This window comes from Garra rufa, chromosome 17 (genome assembly GCF_049309525.1).
Source record: "Garra rufa chromosome 17, GarRuf1.0, whole genome shotgun sequence".
In the NCBI taxonomy this organism is placed as follows: domain Eukaryota; kingdom Metazoa; phylum Chordata; class Actinopteri; order Cypriniformes; family Cyprinidae; genus Garra; species Garra rufa.
Genome location: NC_133377.1, coordinates 11,052,628 through 11,080,550, shown reverse-complemented (window position 1 = coordinate 11,080,550; position 27,923 = coordinate 11,052,628). Strand labels below are relative to the sequence as shown.

General features: G+C 36.0%; 1 protein-coding gene across 1 annotated transcript; it reads left to right on the top strand.

Annotated features, from left to right (window-relative positions):
* The first annotated feature begins 437 nt into the window (after positions 1–437).
* On the top strand, positions 438–27,923 carry eya3 (EYA transcriptional coactivator and phosphatase 3). Its single transcript, XM_073821579.1, has 18 exons — positions 438–544; positions 8,365–8,488; positions 8,689–8,738; positions 11,193–11,296; positions 12,214–12,297; positions 12,384–12,453; positions 14,135–14,244; positions 14,818–14,897; positions 15,601–15,781; positions 16,927–17,096; positions 17,331–17,414; positions 17,513–17,602; positions 17,683–17,741; positions 17,853–18,013; positions 21,241–21,355; positions 22,003–22,124; positions 24,899–24,999; positions 25,638–27,923. The coding sequence occupies exons 2-18, from the start codon at positions 8,456–8,458 to the stop codon at positions 25,716–25,718; spliced, it is 1,695 nt and encodes a 564-aa protein (XP_073677680.1). The 5' UTR covers positions 438–544; positions 8,365–8,455; the 3' UTR covers positions 25,719–27,923.

Sequence of the window (27,923 nt, the reverse complement as noted above, 5' to 3'; positions counted from 1 at the left end):
TTAGAATGATTTCTAAAGGATCATGTGACACTTGCTGAATATGTAGCTTTGATCACATGAATAAATTACATTTTAAAATATATTCAAATAGAAAACACTTATTTAAAATAGTAAAAATATTTCACAATAGTAATGTTTTTGCTGTACATTGGTTCAAATAAATGCAGGCTTGGTGAGCACAAAGTACAAAGTCTTTGGAGAGCAGAAGAGACTTCTTTAAAAACATTAAAAATCGTATTGTTCAAAAACTGTTGACTGGTAGGGTACATAGTCTAAAACAATATAGTGATGATTGCCTCAGCACACTAATATCTGCAGTAACTACCAAATTGTGGCGGAAATAAATAAATATATTTTTTATTTTCTTTGCACGGGTTTAACGTTTTGTGATTGATAAGAGCGTCTGTTGTTTCTGCGCATGCGCTTTTAGAATTATAGCGACTTCCTGCCAAATAGTTGTCCCTAACAACACACGGCGCCCCACCGAGGGAATTTCAGTTTAAGGAAACACAAAGTTTCCTCGAAAGTAGCACTTGGTGACATGGTAAGAGTTTCTTTCACATTTGTGTGCCGTACAATCTGCATGTGAGCGCTTTAATGAGCGGTTTAGTGTGAAATGGTAAGGTCAGTGAGCCGCAAGCTAAATAACGCATGTTGGCTAACTGGTCAAACTGTGCTAAACGCTAACTTACAGTATCACAGATACCACTGGAAAACTCTTTATAGTACAGTATGTACGTCAGCAGCGAATTGCGTGTTTCCAAAGATGATCACATTTAATGTGTGTGGTGTCTTGGACATCTCCGGCGAACTAGCCTCAGTTTTAAGAACAACACTGGTAGTGTCTCAAACCCTATTTAGCTTCCCTATCTAGGCAGCACTTTTCGCCGTCGTTGTTTTTGTAACGAAATACTAGACAAATAGAGTCTGAAAGCATATGGGTGATCCTCTCCTACTGGTCACTCGTCCTTGAGTCACTGCGGTTGAGTGCATGTTAAATTTACACTTACTTCAGTCTCTTCCACTGAGAGCCTCCTGCTATTGTTTTGTTTGATAGATGAATGCTGTATACTGCTCAGATCTTAGCTGAGCTGATCTATATATATTTATGTCTGACAGAGATGTTGATGAAACCTATACCTATGATCATTCCGTGTCAAATCAACCAAGTTTCACAAACTTCCTTAGCTCAAAATGTTGACAGTATTTTTTTCTGAAGAAAGATAAACATGTATAGTGACGAAAGCCTAAATATTAAAAGCCATGGATGTATATTTACTGAATAATCCACTATTTGTTCTTCAAAGGTTGTGTGCCTGTAACTCCAGAAGTATTAAATAAGTCTTAATGATCTTTTAGACTTTGTTTCATAACAAAATTTCCTTTTGCCATCTTCATTTGTAAGGCTCTATGGTTCCATTCCAGCAATATTGGAATCTCAATGTGGCTTCAGGAGTACATTTTTTAATTGTAAACATTTTCAGTGGTCAAATACCAAATGTGGGTCACATTGCATCCAGCTGAAACACTATTTCTTTAAAAGAGGAATGTCTGAAGAACAAATAATATTGAATCTAGGAATGTATCTTTTTTCCCTATATGAAAATAATTGCAAAGTATGCATGTCTGTTTTTCAAATTCTCCAATGGAACTGCATTGAGATCCTGATATCTCTGGGACTGAACTATATAGGGCCTTAAGATCAAAAAGAAAAGTGTTTTAGGAACCATAATCTAAAAGGATATTGTGATATATTTAATACTTGAGTTATAAGCACAGAATTGTGGAAAAAGAATATTTATGTCACTCAGACAGATATGTCCTATGCAATTATTTTTAAATGGGGAAAGAAGATACATTTCTAAAACAGTATTTGTTCTTCTAACATTCCTCTTTAATATAAATAAAGTATCAACTGGATTACTCTGTAAATATACATCCATGACATTAAATATTTAGGCTTTCATCACTTTCAACTATAAAATGTAAAATGTAAAAAATAGTGCACACTTTCTTCAGTTTAAGGGTCAGAAAGATTTTGTAAAATAAATTAATACTTGTGTTTAGCAAGGGTGCGTTAAATAATCAAAAATAAAGAAGTAAGTATGCATGTCTATAATTCGAAAATGAGTAAAGATATCTAAAAATGATTTCAGATTCTAGTTCTTAATAAACTTTTCTTTTGGAGTCTTCATTATTTAGGCCCTGTATACAATTTGGACATGAAACTGCTTTGAGATCCTGATATCTCTGGGACTGAACTATATAGGGCAGTGGTTCTCAATCCTGGTCCTGGGGGACCCCTGCTCTGCACATTTTGCATGTCTCTCTTATTTAACACACCTGGTTGAGATCTTCAGCTTGTTAGTTCAGTTCATGGATCTCTCTCCTAATGAGCTGATCTCAATCAGGTGTGTTAAATAAGGGAGACATGCAAAATGTGCAGAGCAGGGGTCCCCCAGGACCAGGATTGTGAACCACTGATATAGGGCCTTAAGATCAAAAAGAAAAGTGTTTAAGGAACCATAATCTAAAAGGATATTGTGATATCTTTAATCTTCTTGAGTTATGTGCACACAACTGTGGAAAAGAATATTTATGTCACTCAGACAAGTATGTTCTACGCAATTATTTTAATATGAGGAAACAAGACACATTTCTAGAACATTATTTGCTCTTCAGACATTAATCCTTAATAGAAATAAAGTATCGGCTGAATGCATTTACTCCTAGAGCCATATTGAGATTCCAATATTGTTGGAATGGAACCATATAGAGCCTTAAAAATAAAGGTGCCAAAAGAAAAGTTTGTTAAGAGACCAAATGTAAAAGGGCATTAAGATATCTTTAATACTTCTTGAGTTCTTGAGAACTTCAAAAATGTGCTTTTTCCCATATTTGAATGGCACAAAATGCAACAAAGATTGCTAAAGTCATCAGATTTTACTACCAATCTTTGTGTAAAAACAATGTGATGCTGCCATCTTTTTAAAGTCATTTTTACCCTCCTGTAATCTGGTTCAGAATCTCAGGTGCAAATTGTCATGTTGACCACCCTCTACAAAATGCTGGATTACTCAGTAAATATACATCCATGAGATTTAATATTTAGCCTTTCACCGCTTTCAACTATAAAATGCAAAATTCAATTCTGAGATTGAATTTTTGAGAGATATAAGATTGAAAAAATAGTGCACACTTTCTTCAGTTTGAGGTCAGAAAGATTTTGTACAAGAAATTAATACTTTTTTATTAGTTTAGCAAGGGTGCATTAAATAATCCAAAATAAAAGTGAAGACATTTGCAAAAAAAAAAAAAGAATTCAAATAATGTTGTTCTTTTGACCTTTCTATTCAAAGAATGCTGCAAAAATGGTGGTTTCCATAAAAATATGAAGCAGCAGAACTGTTTTCTACATCAATAATTAGCGGCAAATCAACATATCAGAATGATTTCTGAATGATCATGTTACACTGAGGACTCTAGTAATGATAAATTCAGCTTTGGAATAAATTACATTTGTTCAATAGAAAAAAATATATTCAAATAGAAAACAGTTCTTGTGATTGTATTTCACAATATTACTGATTACAAATGTTATATGAATTGGTTATTTACTGAGTTCATTTTTAATAGCAAACTGTTTAAATGGTGGACTCTTGCATTTGCCCAACACTGTTTTTCTACGTTACCACGTTTGTTTATGCAGTCCCATTTCAAATAAATATAAGATAATTTACATTACTGTACATTGAATAAACATTCTACTGACTTGCTAAACCTGCTCCAGCTGTACAACAATAAATGCTGAACAAATAGTATTTTTTGCCAGTTCTTTTCAAAATGATTAATGCAAGAAGTGCAAATTCTAAAGGGCATAAAAGCGTTAACTTTTGAAAATGATACCGTTATTGTCTCCATGTAAAGTACAAAAACATGAACTTGTGAAAACAGTGATGTTGCGCATATGTATTCAGGTTTCTTTACAAAGTGACATTGGCAATTATTGACCTGGCAAAGTGTTTTAAATTGTTTTGCAGATCAATGTGAACAGGGCTTGTTTTGACAGTGTTGTTCTCTGTATGCAAAGGAAAAAGCATGTTGTGTGTAAAACTGCATTAATTAATAAAAAAAAATGGATAAAATTGTATAAATCTGTTAATTGAAATGCATAGTTTGAATCTCAAATGAGTAAAACTTACCAACTCTGTTTTTGCTACCAGACTGTAAATTAGAGATGTAAGACATGAGACAAGAAGAAATCATGTAAATATTCAAGCTCTAGTAATTAGCTATCATTATTTACTCATCCTCATGCCATTCTAGTGTTGCACGATATATCGCTACTAAAAAGGTATTGCGATACCCTGCTTTAAAAAAACGGTATGATTACGCATTTTACTAGTACCAGTACTTTAAGAAAGCATTTTGATAAGAGCCATATTAACACTGTTTATTTAGGGTCCTATGATTAAAGCGAAAATGGAAAATGTGGATGCAATCGTGGGATCCAGTCATCAAAAATTATAACATGGAATATCACAAATTTTGTCTATTTCAGTATGAATCTTTACTACACATATACTGAAGCGCACATGCCACTCGCTGTGTTTTCAGCCTCTGCCGCCTCAATACATGAATACATAAACATAATCTTTAGAACTGCTGTGAGAGTCAGTTCATGAGCATTTTACCATTACTTTTGAGGAAACCCATTGTCATATACAAACAGAAACGTAAAAGCAGCAACCCGGCAAAATCAAAGTTAATAAAAGTTACCAGAATTTTTTTTTACCAGAATTGTACATACACACGACAGTATTTCTGGAAAAAAGAGAAATAAATAATAAATAATTCTTTATAAATTCTAATGAATGTTTAATTAGATATGCTTTTGATTTATTATTAACATTTAATGAAGCTAGGGCTGCAACAACTAATCGTAAATCGTTGGCATTGATTTTCATTATCGATTAATCGGGTCCGCCCACAGTGCACGTACAACTTCAGAGAATCACTTAAAATTACAGCACTGAATGCATACAAAATGCATCTAAAATAGTGGAGGAAACAGAATGAGATGCTGCAGGAGAGTTACGTGATCCCAAAACATGAGAATTTCCTTATTTTTTAACTTTAAGCTAATAGCGTATGGCTTGCCCTGTGAGGCGCTTTGACAGATTCGTTTGTATCCTCAGCATGAAAACTTTCAGTTTACGGTCATATCCTTATCTGTATGTCACAAATTCACACAAGCATTTCCATTTATGCATAAAAGTCCATTCTGGCAGTCTGTGTTAAGTTTAAATCTTTATTGAATGAGTGTGTCAGACTGGAACACAGACAGGGAGACAATTAATACTCAGCGCAAAAACATTCAACGACAGATGTTTCAGCACAATGAATGTTAAATTTAGATTTAAAACACAACATGTAGGGCACGTATTTATGGAAGGTAGGAACTGTAAAATAGGGCTGTGATGGTGGCAGATTTTTACCACCGCGGTGGTAATGGACCAACTACCGCCGGTGGCGCGTGTTTTTATATATATCAAAATAAATGAGGCTCAAACATTATTAATAAAGGTGCGTGTTTATTTTAGCAATTCCGTCAGTGAACCAGCAAATGAACCAAAACGCTAAAATAAATCAAAGAAATAATACATTTAAATAAGTAGCCTAAATAAGTGTTAAATAGGCTATTAAACAAATATTCGTTCCAAAAAATTCCTAATAACCTCGACAGCTCATCAGAATTACCGGCCAGAGTCCGACTGGAACCTGTTTTTTTCCTCTTTCTCTTCCCCATTGCACAGCTGCTGTTTTTAATAGCAAAGCAATTACATTTATTTTCGTTTCTTTAGTTTATAAAGTTAATTTAGAAATATATTTGGAACACGTTTTGTTTGTGAAATTCAAGTTTTTGATTTTTAAAGTAACAACCAAGCGGCCAGCGGCAGACAGATCAATTTAGCCTTCTCAAGTCATCACGAATTAAATTAAAATATGTATAAAAAACTTAAATCATATCACAATATTAGTTTAATAACCTAGATAAATATGTGCTATTAGGCGCATATCCAATTGTTTGTTCAGAGAGTGAAAGCTGAAGCGGGCTTTGCACGACATGGAGGCGCCAGCGCCATGTGAAACTTCATTTTTGCTCATAAAGGTAAGAGTTATAAATTTTCTTTGAATTTTTACTTCACTACTATAAAACGAAATAATTAAAAAAACAAAACTCTTTCATTAGCTATAGGCGCCTAATCCATAAAGATGCATTTAGGCATTAAAAGCGCGTCCAGTGAGCAGATGGCGAGTCAGGAGCGTCAACTTCATATTAATAAACTAGTTTATTAATAAATAATTTGAATATCTCCTTACTTTTTCCCCGGCACATTCATGGTAATTGCTTTAGCTGGGGCTTTGCGGCCAGCTTAATCTTACTGCGCGCATTTGAACGCGGAACTCTGCTGAAGGCACTTGCGCTCACTGCTGCTGCTGTTGGCAGGACACTAAACACCGCCACGGCAGAATAAATGGCAGAAACACTGTATTTTATGCTTGTTGTAGTGTGTTTCTGTAGATATTTGTCTTTTCTCTTTATTACGACAGGTGGTCTAATAAATTGTTAAGCATTGTGTTTTCATGTTTCACTGTGTGATTTTGACAAAAAAAATTAAAATTGGAATTTTTAAGCCAACTAATCGGTTAATCGAAAAAATAATCGACCAACTAATCGATTATCAAAAATAATCGTTAGTTGCAGCCCTAAATGAAACTATTAAAATGGAATGCAGAAAATTAATAGAAAACCGATTCACATTTGAGAAAAATATTAAAACGCATTTTATATGGCCTTAAATTGTAACTTTTAAGAAATTGCTGGTAAATTGTGTACGTTTCATGATTAATTAATTAGACATGCTTTTTGATTAACATTTTTTAATGTAACCATTGTAGAGTCTAGAAAAATTAAAAACGAAGTCCAGAAAAATTTAAATGAATTTGGAAAAAATAAAATGCAATTTGGGAATAAAACTAATTTCAAAGAGCCCTATTTATTCAATTTGTCTTGGTTTTATTGTTACTTGCATCTATGTTCTTATAAATAATAACAAAGATAAAATATAAAAAATTGACTACATCATGATGTCATTTGTTATTGTGAAATAAAATTACTATATTATGAAATGAGATTTGACTTTGTCTTGCAAATAGCTCTACACTGCACAGGCATGTGATGTTTATTATTTTATCATTTATTTAAAGGGTGATGAAATGCTGGTTTTTAATAGATAAAATAACTATAACCTCCATTTGGGTCATCTATTATTCATTCACTTTGCTTGTCGTTCTATGGTTTTGTTTAGTATGGGTTCAGTAGTAGTATCGAGATATTTTAGTCAGGTATCATATCGGAGTCAAAAACACTACTGTATTTCTTTCCTGTATATAAGATAAAAGACAATATTTTGAGAAATGTCTCATTTAGTGGTGTCCAGTGTTCTTTTGGACATTGACTCTCATTCTAAGAGTAAAGAAAGAATATGTTAGTCATAAACCGTTGTGAAGCGACAAGACTGGAAAGATTTTCATCTTTAGGTGACATCTTTTAAATTTAAAAGATGATCTGTGTAGGTTGACCAAAATGAGTTGTTGGTCATTGGTTCAATTGTTTTTACATTTTCCATCCACATTAAAGTTGTTTTTAATATCCCGATCACGTTCCTGAGACATCGAGCTGGACGTTGCATAAGCATCAGGCCTACACGTGATTTACTAAACATTGTAGTCACATTTACGTGAATGAAGCTTTAACACTGCAAAACTGGCTCAAGTGTAAGTGAGCGTCTGACCCGCTTACTCTCCTTTCTGCTTCATATTCCAATTATATAAATGTAGTTTAAAGAAGGAACAGGGTGAATAAAATTAGGTTAGATCTTATCCTCGCCCGCCTTTTAGATGTGACAGCTTGCGCAGAAACACCTAATGCTTTTGATATAATCAGGAAGGAATACAAGCTTCCTGGCTTTCACCGAATGTAGGTTAGCATACACGTAAGGAGACGCGGCCATATAATCCAGGCATGTGCACTGGAAAGTAGGAGGGTTTGGGGGAAACATCTGGTGCTTTTGTAGGGGAACATCACGTGCCTCACCTGCCGGGCTATGCTCACCTGCCACCAGGGTGACAGTGGGATTAGGACCCGTAAGACCCACTTTTTCCTTGGCTTTCCCATAATGCACAGCTCCTCGATCACACACGCACACACCTGACAAGGATCAGCCCCAGTGAGGTGGAGAGGGGCTGGAGAAGCATATATAAAGAAACTCACAGTGTTGACTTGTGTCTTTCATGCAGGGCCTTGGCCAAAGCAGAAGCAGCGGAAACTGCAGAGACTGACGGCACAGGTTTACAAGGGCGGACGGTGAAGACGTCCTCTCCCAAAGCCATGGATGAATCACATGAGGTGCCCGAGCTACCTGTGAGTTGACATTAAGATTTATTTTAAATCACTCTGATCACTTTTGACACAAAGACTAGGAATAACTAAGTATAGCATGTCACTCTGAAAGATGCTGCTGAAAAAATGTTACACATTATCTTAAATGCCATCAGCTGTTGTTAATCATGCAACATTGGAGAGACGTAACCTGTTTTTTTTCTGTTGTTTTGTTTGATTAGACAAAGAAAGCTCGGCATGATCCAGAAGTGAGTCAGGAGGGTGATTCACGGTAGGTCCATGTTCATTTTCAGTATAGGGAATTGTGCATTTTGTATTTTCATATATAGCTTGTACGTTGTACAGATCAAGGAACTGGATATAAGATTGTAATCTTGCTTTATTACTGTTGTGCCCTTGAGCAAGGTGGAAAAAATAGGGGGGAAGAGAAAGAACAAAGAGTGTCTTGTCAGAGTGAAGTATGATTTCCTTTTGGATAGTTTCCAATCTTCAATTACACTTTATTATCTTTTAGCAAAATGCCAAGACATTTAAAATAAATGGCATCAGAAGGGTTGCATTCACTGTGTCTGTCAGCCACTCATATTGAAGATTGGAGAAATTTTTATAATTTTTAAACCTCATCTTAAAGGCTTATCTTTAGGGCTGGGTTGAAGATATTGATTTCCAGATTTTAACAAACCAATATAAATGTTTAAAACCTATAGTCTTTTTTATTGTTTGTGTGTTAATAAGACTAAAATCAACCCTATTTTATGCACCTTCCATCCAGCAATTGCAATAAAATGTGGGCTTTGTTGTTTTTGATATAAAATAGTTTTTATAAAAACTGCCTAATGAGCAATTTAAATGTATAATGTATCTAAAAAAAAAGCTATTTAATTAAGTTGTTTGGTCTGTAGTACTAATTTAACCCTGTAATATTATTGTACAGAATGACAGGGTTCCTTGTGCGGTTTATACCATCAGTTGAGAGAAAAGGAACATGTACTAGAATCAACATTGAATCAAGATCTGAATCAAATCAAAAGCGGAATTTCATTTTATGATATAGTTTCAGATTTTTTGGCCATTGTGATTGCTACGACTTGCTATTTATTTTCCAATTCCTATTTGTTTGTTGTTGTTATTATTATATATAGAGATATTAGAATCAGAGCAGTTGCTTTTTACAAATAAAATGAGTTGTGTGAAGTAATGAATGAAATAGCTATTTTTAGTAAATAAATAAACTGCCAGTCCAAAGATTTTACTTTTTTTTTTTTTTTTTTTTTTTTTTTTTAAAAAAGAAGTTTCTTCTGGTCATCAAGCCTGCATTTATTTGATCCAAAGTACTGCAACAACAATTTTAAATATATTTTAAAATGTTGTGTGTGTGTATATATATTTATTATGAACTCCATTAATTAGAGATGCTTTTGATTATTAAAATTAATGAAACCATTAAAGTGGAATTCAGAAAATTAATAGAAAACAGAATTTGGTAAGAATAAAACTGAATTTGAGAAAAATGCAACATTTCATTTTTTTAAATACATTTTTTTTATACATTTTTCAATAAATTGCTGTTAAATTATACGTTTCATGGTTTGAATTAATTAGACATGTTTTTGGATTAATAAAATTTGATGTTAATTATTAAAACAGAGCCTAGAAAAATGACAACAAAAAAACTGAATCCAGAAAAATTCTAATGGGAAAAAAATAAAACTCTAAATCATGTTGCTTTATCTAAGTCATGTAACATACTAACCTTGTCTCAGCACTGTAAGGCAGAAATGAATCCAGAAGTATACTCTTGAACAGAGAGTCAGCATTGAATCACAGTACAGTCAGACAAAACAACATTTAGAGAAACTGAGCGATTGAGCAACAAAATTTCAAAAGGTAGACAGCATGAGAAACAGTCAAGAGCAATGAGGAAAAGAAACGCATGCTCCCATCGTGTTTCATTTCTGGGTCCTTCTACAAGGCAGTGGTTTCGATGTTGTCTGATTGGTTCCGAAAGGGGATTTGTTTGCAGAATCCCAAGATGTTCAGTCCCAGTAACAATCAAGAAAACAAGGAAGATCGTAAAATAGAAACATCCCAAAATACTACGGAACGTACCATCCACACCATTAAAAAACAAACATTTATGTTTGACAAAGCCAGAATTCACAAACCAGTCTTTAGACTTGAGACAGAACATCTGTCACAGCATTATCCATACCTCTTTTATACTTGTTCTTGAGGTAGATCATGATGAGTGACCATCTCTTCGACCTCTGCGTGAAATAAAAGTTAGCGGGTTATGATCTGTGTAAACACCTAAAGGAAGAGTAGAGGAACCCATATGCACCTCAAAATGTTGAAGTTCTAACAACAAAGCCAAAGCTTCCTTCTCTATTGTTAAATAGTTACGCTGGCTTTTATTGAACTTCTTAGAGAGATATTATATGATTGTTGATTTTTTTTTTTCTTAGAATCTATCTAGAAATTTATGCAACTCACATTTGGTCTTTGGCACTAGAAATTCACTAATAGCCATAATTTTTGCCATTATATTGTCCTGCTTGTCCTACGTTCTTTACCCAAATATGTCACGGTTGCTTTGCTGATCTCACATTTGGCAAGGTTTAATGTCAAAAATGTTTCTACACGCTTAAATACAGTTTCTAATTATACATTTTGGGCCAACTCTGAACAAACAATCAGATCATTAAAAGAAGTTGTTGTTTTGCAGAAGTGTGGCTGCAAATGACAGCAGTGACTCCCCCAACCGGAATGAATCAACAGCTACAGAGGTCAATTCATATCCACCGTCCTCTGTCGCTCACTTGCACACAAGTAAGCTTTCTGCTTTTATTTTCATTATTTAAAATGCATAAAGTTTATTTATATAAGTTGATTATAAAAAATGCATGTGTATGTTTGGCAAGATAATTAAATCAAATAGCAACAGTTTAAATGTTGCGATGATTTTAATGCATCTTTTTAAATGGGTTCTTTCAACTAATTGGTTTGCACAATCATTGATCAAAAGTGTGTTTTTACGAACTTTAAAATGTTTAAAGTAAAAATTAGGGCTGGGACACGATTAATCGCGATTAATCGCATCCAAAATAAAAGTTTATGATTGCATACTGTATGTGTGTGTACTGTGTGTATATATAATGTATGTATAAATACACACACAAACATGTATATTAAAGAAAACTGAAAATAAAAATTAAATTAAAATAAATAAAATATTTATAATTCTATATATAATCTAAATTAAATACAAATATAACTATCCACACATATAAGTATTTTTTAAAGGCTTTACATGTATGTGTGTGTATTTATATATACATAATAAATATACACAGTAAACACACATTTAGTATGTTAACATAAACTTTTATTTTGGATGCGATTAATCGCGATTAATCGTGTCCCAGCCCTAGTAAAAATACATGTGATTATTGGTGTTTATTACTATGTACTAAATTCATATGAATGAAATATAATTAGCATTTATATATTTTAAATATAGCATTGTAGAAAGCATACCATTTTAATAATTTACATTTTTACTGCTTCTACACATTTATGTTTATTTTAAAATATATTTTCTATTTAAAACTCTCTTGTTAAATTGATAGTTCCTCTAAAACCTTTTTTTCTTTTTTATTATTTCGATAGATAAAAAATATTGTCAAAAGACTTTAGTGTGATATAAGTAATGTATACATAATGCAACACCTCAATGTCTCCGGCAGTGTCTGGAGGTCCAGACCAGTCAAATCAAGAGACGATATCAAGATCCCAGGGCTGTGTCACAGAAAATGCATATGATCACAATTGTAAGGCCTATTGCTGTCATGCTCGACATTTAAATTGTATTTAAAGCATGATGCATTTGTTAACAAAACATTCTAATTTTTAACAGCAGTGACATCTAAAGACCTCACCGCAACCACGGCCACTGAATATACCTCACAGATCTACCAAGGAAGCAAGTAAGTACTTAAAGTTGTTTCAAAATGGGTTTGTATCTATTAAAATACAGCTGATCGTGGATTTATTACTCATAAAACCTGCACTGAATGTAGTCTATACGAGATCAAAATTGAGTCTGTTTACTTGCTTAATATGCATTCATGTTTACTATGAGATGATACTGCATATTACAGTGAGGGGAAAAATTTTTTTGTTCCCCTGCTGATTTTGTATGTTTGCCCCCTGACAAAGAAATGGCCAGTCTGTAATTTTAATGGTAGGTTTATTTGAACAGTGAGAGACAGAATAACAACAACAACAACAACAAAAAACACATTTCAAAAAAGTTATTAATTGATTTGCATTTAAATTAGTTGGTAAGTATCCTTCGCAAAACATCACTTAGAGGTCAAATTTTTCTTGCAGATCCTCTTCAAGTCATTATGGTTTTGAGGCTGACGTTTGGCAACTCAAGCCTTCAGCTCCCTCCACAGATTTTCTATGGGTTTAAGGTCTGAAGACTGGCTAGGCCACACCAGGACCTTAATGTGGTGCTTCTTGAGCCACTTCTTTGTTGCCTTGGTCGTTTGGGTCATTGTCATGCGGGAACACCCATCCAACCCGTTTTCAGTGCCCTGGCTGAAGGAGTTTCTCACCCAAGATTTGACGGTACATGGTCCTGTCCATCATCCCTTTAATGTGGTGCAGTTGTCCTGTCCCCCCAAAGCATAATGTTTCCACCTCCATGTTTGATGGTGGGGATGGTGTTTTTGGGGTCATAGGCAGCATTCCTTCTCCTCCAAACACAGTGAGTTGAGTTGATGCCAAAGAGCTTGATATTGGTCTCATCTGTCCACAACAGTTTCACCCAGTTCTCCTCTGAATCATTCAGATGTTCATTGGCAAACTTCAGATGGGCCTGGACATGTGTTTTCTTGAGCAGGGGGACCTTGCGGGTGCTGCAGGATTTTAGTCGTTCACGGCGTAGTGTGTTACCAATTGTTTTATTCGTGACATTGGTCCCAGCTGCCTTGAGATCATTGATAAGATCCTTTAGTGTAGTTCTGGGCTGATTTCCATTTGTTTGCGAATAATCACACTAACTGTTGTCACCTTCTCACCAAGCTGCTTGGCGATGGTCTTGTAGCCCATTCCAGCCTTGTGTAGGTCTACAATCTTGTCCCTGACATCCTTGAAGAACTCTTTGGTCTTGGCCATGGTGGAGAGTTTGGAAACTGATTGATTGATTTCTTCTGTGGATAGTTGTCTTTTATACAGGTAACAAGCTGAGATTAGGAGCACTTCCTTTAAGAGAGTGCTCCTAATCTCAGCTTGTTACCTGTATAAAAGACACCTGGGAGCCAGAAATCTTGTTGATTGATAGGGCATCAAATACTTTCTTCACTTATTAAAAAGTAATTCATAACTTTTTTTGAAATGCGTTATTCTGAATTTTTTGTTCTTCTGTCTCTCACTGGTAAAATGAACCTACCATTTAAAAATTATAGACTGATCATTTCTTTGTCAGTGGGCCAACATACAAAATCAGCAGGGAGTCAAATAGTTTTTTTCCCTCACTGTAAATGGACTGCAAGTTAAAGGAAATATGTCGTCTACCTAGACTAAAGTCTGTAGCAGCCTGCCTAATTTCATTTGTGTTATTGAATGTTCAGCTAGTAACTCTCCTCCATTATTCTTCAGCACCGCTGTCACTGCATATGCCAGTCAAGTGGCTTTCCCCTCCCTGGGCCAGTCGACTGTATACAGCGGCTTCCCTCAGTCCGGCCAGACGTACGGACTGCCACCATTTGGTCTGTGCTTCACCCAGTTGCCGTCTGTGCTTTAGCTCATCTGAACACTTCACCCAAACTCATTCCACTCATTCCCTCACCCTCACACTGTACGCTGGCAGATCAGTTCATGTCTCAATGTTACATCCTGTTCTTAACCTCCCTCTAATCACCTCTTTCATCTCTGCATCCCTTCTCTCCTCCACGCCTTTGCCCTCTCCCGCTCCATCTATCCATGCACGCCCTCAGGCGCCATGTGGCCGGGCTTAAAGACAGAGTCGAGGCTGCCCGAGGCGCCCTCTGTTGGTCAGACGGGGTTTCTCAGCTTCAGCTCAGCCTATACCTCAACCCAACCCAACCAGATCCACTACTCCTACCCCAGCCAAGGCAAGCCTGCTACCGCTCTCTCTCTTTGTGTCTCTACACGCTCTCTGCACCTCACAGCTTTAGCAATATGGGACCGCTGAGGAGAAAGACCTGCCCAATTCCATGAGCCAAAACCACTTCCATTAACAGCATTTCATTCAGTAATACTTATGATTGTACTGTTTGGTTGTTCGACATCCTGTATAATTGTTCTTAATCCCCAATCAGGTTCCTGTTTTACAACATCCAGTGTGTACACTAACATGCCTCCAGCAACTGCTGTGACCACAACTGCTGGCACACACCAGGTGAGTTCCTCTGCAGTCAAAAGATGAAGTCAGTATTTGAAAAGACAACACTACTCATATAAGGATGCTTTTCTCTTCAAATTATATAAACAGATATTGCTTTATCTGCAGACTACGAATAGTATATTGCATAGTGATATATGTTGCAATATACTATTTGTGACGCTGGAAAACAAAAAGTCTTAAGTAGCACATGTATATTTGCAGTAATAGCCAAAAATACATTGTATGACTTAAGTTAAGATCATGTTCCATAAAGATATTTTGTAAATTTCCTACCATAAATATATTAAAACTTAAAGGAGTAGTTCACTTTCAGAACAAAAATGTACAGGTAATGTACTCACCCCCTTGTCATGCAAAGATGCTCATGTCTTTCTTTCTTCAGTCATAAGGAAATTGTTTTTTGAGGAAAACATTTCAGGATTTCTCTCCATATAATGGACTTCTATGGTGCCCCCGAGTTTGAACTTCCAAAATGCAGCTTCAAAGGGCTCTAATCGATCCCAGCCAAGGAAAGAAAGGTGAATGATCTAGTGAAATGACAATGAATATATTTAGAGCCCTTTGAAGCTGCATTTAAACTGCATTTTGGAAGTTCAAACTCGGGGGCACCATAGAAGTCCATTATATGGAGATAAATCCTGAAATGTTTTCTTCAAAAAACATAATTTCTTAATTTTCTTAATTTGTTTTATTTCAGGAGTTTTCAAGTTACAACTCTCTTGGTCAGAGTCAGTTCTCGCAGTACTATGTTCCCCCTCCCAGTTACCTGTCCGCTGGGCTGCCCAGCAGTGATAGAGATGGAGCAGGTGTGGTGGCACCTGGATATCCAGCCATTAAAACTGAAGGCAGTGCCTCAGCAAACCTGCCCAACACAACAGGTGTGTTATCATTATCCCTATATAACTTCACAAAAAAACTTCTTAGTTAGAACTTTGTAAATGCTAGTACTAGCGATTCTCCTAACTTTCAGTAAAAACATTACATACAGCATATTCATCAGCAAAGATGAGCTTAGTCTTTTGATTCTTTCTGCTGATGAGAGGCTTGGTCACTGCCGAGTGTGTTTTCAGTCTGACTTTTCTTAAACGTTCCGAAACAGTTCCTTACCCTGTTCAGCACTGAACTGGTCAGCAATTCCAGCTGCAGTGTTGAACCGATTCCCCATTGAGAGTCTCTGTATAATACTGTCTACTTATACTATATACTAATGCTATCCGCATTTGTCCTAGGTGGACGACTGGCCTTTTAAGGGAACTTGAATGAATTAGTGTCATTGTAAACCTGTAATATTCGAGAAATCACAGATATGGACCTTGAAATTTAGGAAATTGGAGGGTGTTCCCTAATTTTGATCTCCACTGTATGTAAAGCCACACACTACCACTACAAATTTGGGGTCAGTAACCCTTTTATTTACAAAAATACTAAGCAGCACAGCTGTTTTTAACATTTGTAATAATAAATGTTTCTTGAGCAGTGAATCGGCATATTAGAATGATTTCTGAAGACTGAAAGTAATGGTTGCTAAAAATTCAGCTTTGCATCACAGGAATAAATTACATTTTAAAATATATTAAAATAGAAAACGGTTATTTTAAATTCTAATATTTCTTAATATGTTTTACAATATTTTTGATTAAGTAAATGCAGCGTTGGTGAGCATAAGAGACTTCCTTCTAAAACATTTCAAAATAATACTGATTAAAAATTAAACTTCAGAACAATAGTAGCATATATTGTAAGTATATATAATATACTGCTGTTAAATAGTATACTTTTAAAATAGTGTAAAATTATTATGTTACAATTTATTTTGATTAGTTTATGGCTTAATTTGGATGTTTTTCTTGTAATATATTAATTTGAGTATTAAAAGCATTTCAATCGTAATAGATTACTAGAAATTTTAGTAATAAATTGGAGCTAAATTGTTGCCCTGTACAGTCCAGGACTAGATAATTATTTTGGAAACCCTTATTCGTCTGGCGCTCACTACATTTGATGTTTTTGCTCAATCCATCAGATGCATCCCCAGGTGTGACGCTCCCAACAGGTGTGGCTCTGCCTGCCGGGATGGCTCTCCCCACAGGAGCACGGGACCAAGATGAGACCAACCGCAAAAACCCTCCAGGCAAAGCTAAAAGCAAAGCCAAGAAATCAGATGGTTCCCAATCCACAGACAATGACCTTGAGGTAAAGAAGCAACCTGCATAGTTGTAGCAACACTCTGAAGTTCACAAAAATATGCCAATGGTGACAAAAAAGACACATTTAATTGTACTTGCTCAGCTAAAAACAAGCTTTACTGTTTATTTATTTTAATTTATTTGCTAAATGTATTAAAATGCAGAGTATAGTGATTAAATATAAGACGAACATAATGGATTGGGCGACAAACATAATAAGGAATTCCTTTTCTTTTTTCAGCGTATCTTCTTGTGGGATCTGGATGAAACCATCATCATTTTCCACTCTCTTCTTACCGGCTCATTTGCACAGAAGTTTGGCAAGGTACAGCTAATTTCTTTTACAAACTGATAGAAGTAATACCTGTTTTTTTTCCCCTTCTCACATTCTTGCTGTTTCCTGGGATGCTTTTATTTATTCAGGACCCAGCGACAGTTCTCAATCTGGGTCTTCAGATGGAGGAGCTGATCTTTGAGCTCGCAGACACGCATCTCTTCTTCAATGACCTGGAGGTAAGCGGAATGCAACACAAGGGTTAGTTTGCTTTCTGCTATGTTCATGTAAATGACATCCACTCCTTCTTTTAACACAGGAATGTGATCAAGTCCATGTTGACGACGTTGCCTCAGACGACAATGGGCAGGATTTGAGGTAATGAAACTAAGTCAAGTTGTGATGAGCTTTCCATCAAGTTTACACTAGAATATTTAGTTTGTTTTGTTTTGTCAATGATGACTTCTAATGTTGATTATTCTGGTTTAGCAACTACAGCTTCTCCAGCGATGGCTTCAGCGGGCCCAGTGCAGGCGGTGGTCCTGGGTCCACCACAGCAGTACAGGGAGGTGTAGAGTGGATGCGTAAGCTGGCCTTCAGATATCGCCGCCTCAAAGAGATCTACAATGGATTCAAAGGGAATGTAGGAGGTAAGAGTGTGTGTCATATCTCTACTCCATGCCGTGCTGCGTGTTATCACAAGGTGGCACTGTTACTGTACTTTTATTATTGGTTGAGAAATAGTTCCCCGTTTTGCCTTCTAGCATACTTTTTCCTCATATTTGGTTGATATCTCATCAAGAATGCTGGAATGAAGTTCATGACGGCCTCATGGTTGCTGTCTGATTGAACAGACAGAGGTTATGTGGAAGAGCTGTTTTTTTTTGTTTTCCGGCAAACTGTAATTTGCACACAAGCCAACACATGCATGACTTCTGTATAAGAAGCATTGATACCGTAGTAGTGTTACATCACTATAAGGGATGAAGTCACACAGAGGATGATAACTATAAGAATAAAAATACAGTTTTAAATTTAAAGGACACCTGCACTTTTACATGGTGTTTGGACCAGTGTTCATTTTGACAACAAATTTTGATTTATTTTTAGTCATAGTCTTTTGACTGAAATGGCATTTAGTTTTAGTCATCTGAATCTTGAAATGTCATAAGATTTTACCCGACTAAATCTACGGTAGATTTAGTCGGTTAAAATCAAATAGTGTACAGTGTAATGCATTTATTAAAAAAATTCTCTAAAATGACCAAACTCATTATGTAGGTGTTAAATTAAGGTTTTATCGTGATAGGCCGATTTAACTGCTGTGATACGCAACATGCCTTTATATTCAAATGAAATGAAACCACTTCTCATAAAGAAACAAGAATCCATAGAACATATAGGCTAATTATGCATTCTTTATAACAACTTGTTTACCACATTCTTCATTCCTTCAAGCAGACATTTATTTATATTAATAAATTTAGATTAATCTTTATTAGGGCTACTAAAGTGACTAAGTAAAGAGCAGTGAGTGATTTTCTGGCTTTCTTTTGTTGCTTGATTAATATCAATGCCACAGACAAAAGCAACTAAATTACGCAGTGGTCCCTTTAAAAACGAACGCAATTGTTTCCCAATCGTTTACGTTCCCTTAAGATGTAACTAATTGTGTTTACTTGAATACTCATCAAAACTGAGAATTCAATAACATTTTTTTGTGTATTTCTCTGTTCATGAGATGCAAAAGAGTAACTAACTTGCATGCAGTGTGAGAGGCACTGGGAAAACCAGACTGAATTGACTTCTCTTTTGCGTTGTCAAATTTATCCATATGTCTGTTCTTCTCTTCCTCCCAGATACTGGCATTTTTGAATGTTTTATGAAATGGCAGCAGCTATATGCCAGTTCATGTTTACGATCTATCCCACATGATCGATCAATAAGCTATGATACAGTTCATATGTACGCATCTAACCTCCTTATCGCGCAGCAGATTCGTCTCTTCCTAAATCATTCCTCCCTAACATTTTCGTCTCGTTTTTATTCGTTGACGAAAATGTCAATAGATTTTCATCATAGTTTTTGTCATTCAAAACGAGGTTTCGTTTCGTTATCTCGTTTTCGTCTGTGAAAAAAGGTTCTTGACACAAATTATGACAAATTATTCAGCAACGAAATTAATGCGGGTTTGGACCAAAATGTGAGTTGGTAGTGTGTGAACACAACCACCCTACAGTGATAAAAATCCATCCACTGCTTATTTTTTAATTCCCAATAAACCAAACCAGTCTCATTAGGCATGTGGTTTTGATTCTCTGAGCAGTGTGACATCACATTGTTTAGGTATATGCAATGCCCTCTTCTGAATATGGGGCGAGATTTAGCTCATTTGCATTTAAAGTGATACACACCAAAACAGCTCCTTTAAAGTTACATTTTCCAGATGTTAAAAAATTATCTGAAGCTGAAACTTTACTGACATATTCTTGGGACATCCAAGTTTTCAAACCACAATGCAAATATGTGACATTTTACTCACTGACGCTCTACAATCAGCAGCACATATCTGCTTGCAGGCAACCCGCCAAAATTAAAGCTTGCCAATTTTAGGTTTGAAAATAATGAACATTTATATAAATATAAATAATAAGTATTTGTCCCCCTGCTTCATAGACGAGGCTTAAGCCAAGTCCCAGACTAAAATGTAAGTCTGAGCTGTTTTAACTGAAAGAAACTTGCACTGACTGATCTTGAAATATGCCAGATTCATTGTTTTGTCTCAAGATCCACACCAGTAATTTTTTAGGCAAATTAATAAAACTACTTGAATGTCCTAACTGAACTATGGCCTAATCCTGTCTTAACCTAAGCCCTGTCTGTGGAACCGGACCATTATCATTTTATTTAATACTTCTTTTTTTTATTTTAGAAAATGTACAAATTACAGCACTTTATAAATTTGTTTATTACAACTAAATAAATGAAGTCCAATGATATTATTAAGATATAATATCATGATATTTTTTATGTTATATTTAATGGGTCACACTATGTGCAGTGTGAGGACCAAACCAAATCTCCAGGTACTGTGCGGTTTCTAGTCATCAACAAATCCTAAATCCTGAATTTAGCCTATTGCTGAATAATACCTTTTCCTTCATTTAAATTAATGAGGTTTGTTGGCTCCATTTCATTCTGTGATCCTGCATGTGAAATATGGAATATATAACAAATATTCACTGGCGTATGTCTTGGGCATGTTTTCTGCAATTAAGTTTTGCAACTAAAACATACAATACAGACACTAATGTATAAGTGTGGATTTGTTCTAGGTGTCCATAAACTATGATTAAAGTTCCATAAACTATGATTTAGCTCAAAGCGTGAAACTGGATTACACTGTTGTCCACAATGAAAGATTTCAAGTGCTGCTCCAGATGACATAAAGAGATAATGAAGAGATGCTGATAATGATCTACTAAGTTAAAAAAAAATCATGTAATCATGGCACAACAGTAGGTGAACATGTTTCTCCAATCTTAAAGAAATTATAATGAAAAAAGAATTTAAAAAAAAAACTGCAAGGAGGAGTGGTGGAATTTTGTTATTGCCAAATATTGTGTGTGGTGTTACATGGATTAACTAGCTATAAAGACCAGGTCCAGCAGTATTTTTAAATTACTGCTTATCGTTGGCATATGACGTTGTTGCATTACGGGCATCCCTCTTTCTCTCCCACTTCGCTTCCTGTCTTCTCTACACTATCCAATCATAATAAAAGGCAAAAACGCCAAAAGTAAATCGAAATTGCTGCTAATCAATGAGCCTAATATACATTGTATATTAATGGCAGCATCTTTTGTTGATCTTGCAGGTCTGCTGAGCCCAATGAAGAGAGACCTACTGCTCAGGCTGCGCTCAGAGATCGAGACTGTAACGGATGCCTGGTTGAGCACTGCCCTCAAATCTCTCTTGCTCATTCAGTCGAGGTGAGACCTGTGTCTGTTCTCAGAACATGCTTGATTTAGCGGAAATCATCAGATCCGCCTTTAGGCATTAAACATTGTGTGTGATGTGCTAGAGCAAAGTCCTTTTAAGACAAGTCATGTCACTCGGCGGCCATCTTTGAAACGCTTCTCGGGCATCCAAGTGCAGCTCCTATCTATTTGAATGGGGAAACATCAAATTCTCCAAAACTGTTCGCCAAACTTACGATTAAATTTCATATTTGAAATCTCCAAAGAAATCCAGCAAGAACTGCCTCATAAATATAGTTCCTTGTGCTTGAATAGCGTTAAAAAAACGCTTATTTTTCCGGCTAATGAGCCAGTGCGCATGCGCAGTACTGAACGCACGTCTTAGAGCGCCGACTGTTTCTATAGCAACCGGGACTTCTAACGGCAGATGCAGTGACGTGCTGACTTTACTAATCAACGATTGGCTCTTTCACTAAGAAGGCGGAGCTTCGCGGCCATGATGACCGTTGCATTTTTCCCGATTCAAAACTACACGAGTGACATGTCTTTGGTATTCTATAGTCTTTGGCTAGAGCAACATGCTAAACAGGTTTCTCAGTGTAAATCCTTGGCTTTAATGTAGTGTACAAAGGGCTAATTGTTTTGGTGTTTGCTCACAGGGGCAGATGTATGAATATTCTTGTCACCACCACTCAGCTGGTTCCTGCTTTAGCTAAAGTGCTTCTCTATGGACTGGGTGATGTCTTTCCCATCGAGAACATCTACAGCGCCACTAAAATAGGTAATGGGTTTGGTTTACCAAAACAAAAAAATTTACTTCCGATGTTTTCTCACCCTTATGTCATTCCAAAGCCAGATACTCCAGAACACAAATGAAGAAATGTTTAAGTATGTTCACTCTTCTGTTTGCTATACAGTCACCAGGGGCTGTCAAGCTCCAAATATTTGACACAAACTACAAGAAGTATATACATTTGGATGTCAAATCCCCAAATAAACTTTTACACAAATTTCGTTTTACAAAAAAAAAACTCTGTAATTGTGAAAAGTAGGCTTGACTAAAGACCATAAGATATATGGGTAATGCTTTATATTACAGTCTCTTGACCAGTTTCTTATTAGAATATTAGCCATTTATTAGTACTAATTAAGCACATGCTAATGCCTTATTCTACATCCCTAATCCTACCTAATACCTAAACTTCACAACTACCTTACTAACTACTAATAAGCAGCAAATTAGGAATTTATTAAGGGGGAAAGTCGTAGTTAATAGTGAATAAGTGTTCCCTATTCTAAAGTGTTACCTTCATTATATAGAAGAATCGTCAGGAACAGTGTTGGGGGTAACGTATTACAAGTTAACGTGATCATTACTTTTTCATTTACTAGAAAATAGCTGAGATGCTTTTTCAAATAAGTAACACCATATACTTTTTTCCTCCATTTATTGATTGAATTTACTTTTCCTTCAGCCTGAGGCTTTTATTGTGAGAAGGATTTTACATTTGCAAAAAAATAGAAGTTATTTAAAAAATATTAAAAACTAACAAGCAAGCCCTGCCCAAATTTATAAAGTAACAAAAAAGTAGCATAGGACATTGTTTAAATAGTCGATGTAACATCGGTGGTTCCACCTTAATGTTCAGAAGCTACGAAAATGCTTTTTCTGTGCAAAGAAAACAAAAATAATGACTTTATTGAAAATGTTCTTCTCTTCCATGTCAATTCACAAGAGTTCTATGATGCATGCGTGTGGTGCCGACATTTTGACGTAGAACCTGGATGCGCTGCACCTTGTTTACAAGCAGAGGAAGACGTGCGCTGTCTTCGTAAACATGTCTGAAGATTTCAACAGAGTGGATGACTTGGGATTTTTTGCCCGGCCTTACTTATTTGAACCAGAATATACAGACAATGAACTAAGAGAGATGGACGTTCTTTTCAGATGTCAGAACACCAGCTCCTTTGTCAGCAGCACCGCACACGTGTGTCATCGTACTCTTAGAGAAGAAATTGCTGAATAAAGTAATTTTTGTTTTCTTTGCAGACAAAAGGTTTTCTCATAGCTTCATCACATTACAGTTGAAACACTGTCACATGGACTATTTAATGATGTCCTTACTACCTTTCTGGGCCTTGAACATCAGTTGCATTGCTGTCTATGCAGGGTTAGATAGCTCTCGGATTTCATCAAAAATATCTCAATTTGTATTCTGAAGATGAATGAAGGTCTTACGGGTTTTGAACAACATGAGGGTACTAATTAATGACTGAATTTTCTTTTTTGAGTCAACTATCCCTTTAATAAATGGTGACATTGGTCATTTTTGGGTGAACTCTTGTTTAAAGGGTTACTTCACCATAAAATGAAACTTTGTCATTAATCACTTACCCCTATGCCATTCCAAACCCGTAAAAGCTTTGTTTGTTTTATGAACACAATTTAAGATATTTTGGATGAAAACCGGGAGCTTTGTGGCTGTCCCATTGGCTGCCAAGTATATAATATTTTCAAGGCCCAGAAAAGTGTGAAAGACATCATTAAAATAGTTTATCTGCCATTAGTGGTTTAACCATAAAAAATAAAAAATAACAACTTTATTCAACATTTCTTCTCTTCCACTTCACCGTAAGTGAATTTTTTTTTTGAGTATCTCCTGGACTCAAACAGCGTAAACTGTTCTGTGTCAGCCGCAACACATGAATACGTTTTCTACATTTATTTCCGCTTTGATTTGAAAAAAAAAAAAAACAGCATATCCGCGTGACGCAGCTGATAAAGAACAGCATACGCTGTTTGTGTACAGTGGATACTCTCTAAAATGGCACTGTGGTGACGCGGAGGGGAGGAATTGTTGATAAATTTGTTATTATATAAACCAGCGGTTCCCAATTCCAGTCCTCGCGACCCACCGCTCTGCACATTTTGTGTGTTTCACGCATCGCTTCCAACGTATGTCACACTTCTCTAGTAAGTTTCATCTGTGTGTGAAGACGCTACATGCGGTGGCGTAGCGCAAATATGTGAATGAATGTTTCGAAGTGTAGTAAACAGATTTCCCCCGCTTAGGGAGCAGGGAGCAATGAACACTTTGCAGGGACCATGTCAATCGGATCGCAGTTCCTGCACGGACCTCACTTCTAATGAGCTGGTTATCTGAATCAGGTTTGTTAACTAAGAGAGACATGCACAATGTGCAGAGCGGTGGGGCGCGAGGACTGGAATTGGGAACCGCTGATATAAACCACTGATGGCAGATGGACTATTTTGACAATGTCTCATACTTTTCTGGGCCTTGACAGTGCCCTTTACTTGGCAGTCAATGGGACATTTAAAAAGCTCCTGGTTTTCATCTAAAATATCTTAAATTGAAGACGAACAAAGCTTCTACATGTTTGGAATGACAAAGTGATTAATGACACAATTTTCATTTTGGGGTGGAGTAACCCTTTAAAATCATTAGTATAAACCTAAAATTGAGCACCAGGATAAATGTACATGTTGTGTGTAACACATCATTTGTAACATCTTTGTTCATTTGTAATTAACAGGAAAAGAGAGCTGTTTTGAACGCATCATCTCCCGCTTTGGAAAGAAAGTGACGTATGTTGTTATAGGGGATGGTCGTGATGAAGAGTTCGCAGCAAAGCAGGTACAGTCTCAATACTAGCATTCGGGCATTTTATAGCTCATCAATGTGATCGTATCACATTATATTACCGCCCATTGTGCCATTGCAAAATAATCCTAATGATACTGCTATTTAGAGATTCCCAAACTAGTTCTTTCCGAAATTATTCACCTATGATAAAACTGATGTTACGAAAACATGAGTAAAATGTTCTTGAAATAAGTCTCTTGCGCTCACCGAGGCTGCATTTATTTGGACAAAAATACAGTAAAAACAGTAATACTGTGTAATTAGTTAACTATTTAATATATTTTTAAATGTAATTTATTCCTGTGATTTAAAGCTGTATTTTCAGCATCATTACTCCAGTTTTCAGTATCACATGATCCTTCAGGAATCATTCTAATATGCTGATTTGCTGCTTATTTTTGTGAAAAAGTTTTTTTGATGAATAGAAAATTTAAAAGAAATGATACATTCCTTGCCTCCTTGCTGAATAAAACTTGTTTCTTTCTTATGACTGCAAACTTGAAGTTGAACAGGCCTGACATAAAGGTTCACAAATGTTGCTTTATTGTATTGACTTACATTTTTTATTGAAAGTTCTCTGTATTGATCTGTCTCTGTTTGATCTAATCCACGTGTGCGTCACTCTCTAGCACAACATGCCGTTTTGGCGAATCTCTTCTCACGGAGACCTGATTTCCCTTCACCAAGCTCTGGAACTGGACTTCTTATAGATGGAAGACCTAGATCTCTCCGGCTGCACCCATCAGCAATCCCATCCACCCCTAACCTTATCCAGCGCAGCCGTGGAGCAGCTGACATAGACTCTGGGACGCTAGCGGTCATAGACGAGAACTCAAGTCGATCTGTGACACGATCTCACAAGCCCTCTATTCCCTCAATGGCAGCTATCCTCCCTCTAGGTTGAATCTTGCACTGGGACGCCACACAACCGTACACGAGGAAAAGAGGTAAAAAACTGTCTCCCATTCTCACCGCATCTTTGTCTTGGAAAAAAAAAGGATGTACTTTACCATCTTCAACATAACTGGATTCACCAAAGGAACAACCCATGACCAAAGGTCTGCACTGGCACACAAACTTAGTTTAAGTCTTTTTTTGCGTTCTTTTTAAAGGGCTGAAAAGTTAAGTTGGAGTCATTTTAATTTGCACTCATTCCAAAGGTCAGGATATCAGTTCTTATGAGATGGCAGGTTACATGCTTTAGAAGCCTCCAAGAAATTATGCATTTATTTCAGTTCTTAAAACGGATCGCAGACGTGGCCTGTTTAATATCTGTGTACAGATGGTACCAACAGGGTTTAGCATAGATCCCACTTCATTTTTACTATATCTATATATTAATTTTTTTTCTAAATGCACCTCAGTTTCAGGGATCTGCATGCATTTACCCTTCACTTCATCTTTTCTGCTTTAAATTAGGCAATGTGAAATAGAGTGCCTAATGCAAACCATTTCCTTTTGTACATTTTGTCCCTCTTTTTTGAACAAAAAGAGAATTACCCAAAAATGAGAATAGCCATCATTAACGTTGCTTTAGTTCCAAATTCGTATGACTGACCAACTTTCGTAAAAGACTAAAGGAGATGTTTAGAAGAATGTCCACGCTGCTGTTTTCCATTCAGTGAAATGAGATTTCAGAGCTGTGACTAGAAGATTTTCAGTGAGCGTTTACTTCAAATTTGTGTCTGTTTTACTGATTTCAGATGACATTATGATCTCAGCAACCCAATCTCTACTAACTTTCATTGTATAGATTCTGTTCCGCAGAAGCAAGTTAAGTTATGTGAGTTTGAATCAACAAATAATGACTTTTTTCATTTTTGGGTAAGCCATTTCTTTAAAATCCTGAGTTGAACATAGGCTCCTGGAATGATGCTGTCCAATTAGAAATAGATCTGTTTTATGTTTATAATGCAATTATGAGCCACATGAACTAACTGTGTTCTTGTCCCCTGAGGAAAGTCATGTGGCTAAGTGGGATTTTGTAGAATTACCTCTTGCATATAGCCAAAATTCCCCATGGATTTAAAGCTACAGGGGCCCAGCCTGTGACAGTTTTCTTTCATTTGTACATGTTTGGGAGAACAGAAAAACTGTGTGATAGTGTGCAATACATTTCTGGTCAGTGATAAATGATTGTTTCAATTTTGGTTGAAGGTGGTTTTACGAGCAGGTTTGGGTGTGATATTCCTAACCGCTGCGAGATTTTGACTGAACATTACTGAGCCTGAAGAAAAAGCATTTTTACGCAAGCAGCTTTGACAATTAAGAATGTGTACTCTTCATTTGTTTGCATAGATGTGTGTGTCTGTGTGTTTCTTTTCCTGTATATATTTATATTGTGCCTTTTAACTATAATCAACATTCAGTAAATGTATTATCTTAAAGGGAATTACTGAAATATGACAAACATATGCATTATTGCAAACATATGTTTGAAATGTTTGTTTGTTTGTTTGTTTTTTTTCTGGTGAAGTGTTACCTTTGACTCATAGGCCTATGCTGTTATCTTTTCGTTTGGGTACTTTTGATGTGCGCTGACTTCATCTCTGCAGAAATCATTTTTCGCCACAGCTCAGCCAATCAGATGCTGTCGTTCTTTAACTTGAATCATAAGAACTGCTCTTCTGGTGCTTTTTTTCTATGTCCTACTTTGTTTCCTGCATTTTTCAGGAAAAAAATTATTTAGTCCCTGTATACTGTCTATTATCTACACTAACTGAAGATACGTGACTGTATCATCATAAGATCTTGGGATTCGTTACTAATGTATAGACAATCAAGGGATGTAATGGCGCTTTTAGATCAGTAGGAAAACCTCTGGCATATTCAAACTGAAGCTGGCTGAAGAAGCAAATAACTGTACCTATGCTGTTTGTGGTTTTGTGTAAGTGACGTTAATTAAATACTTTGAG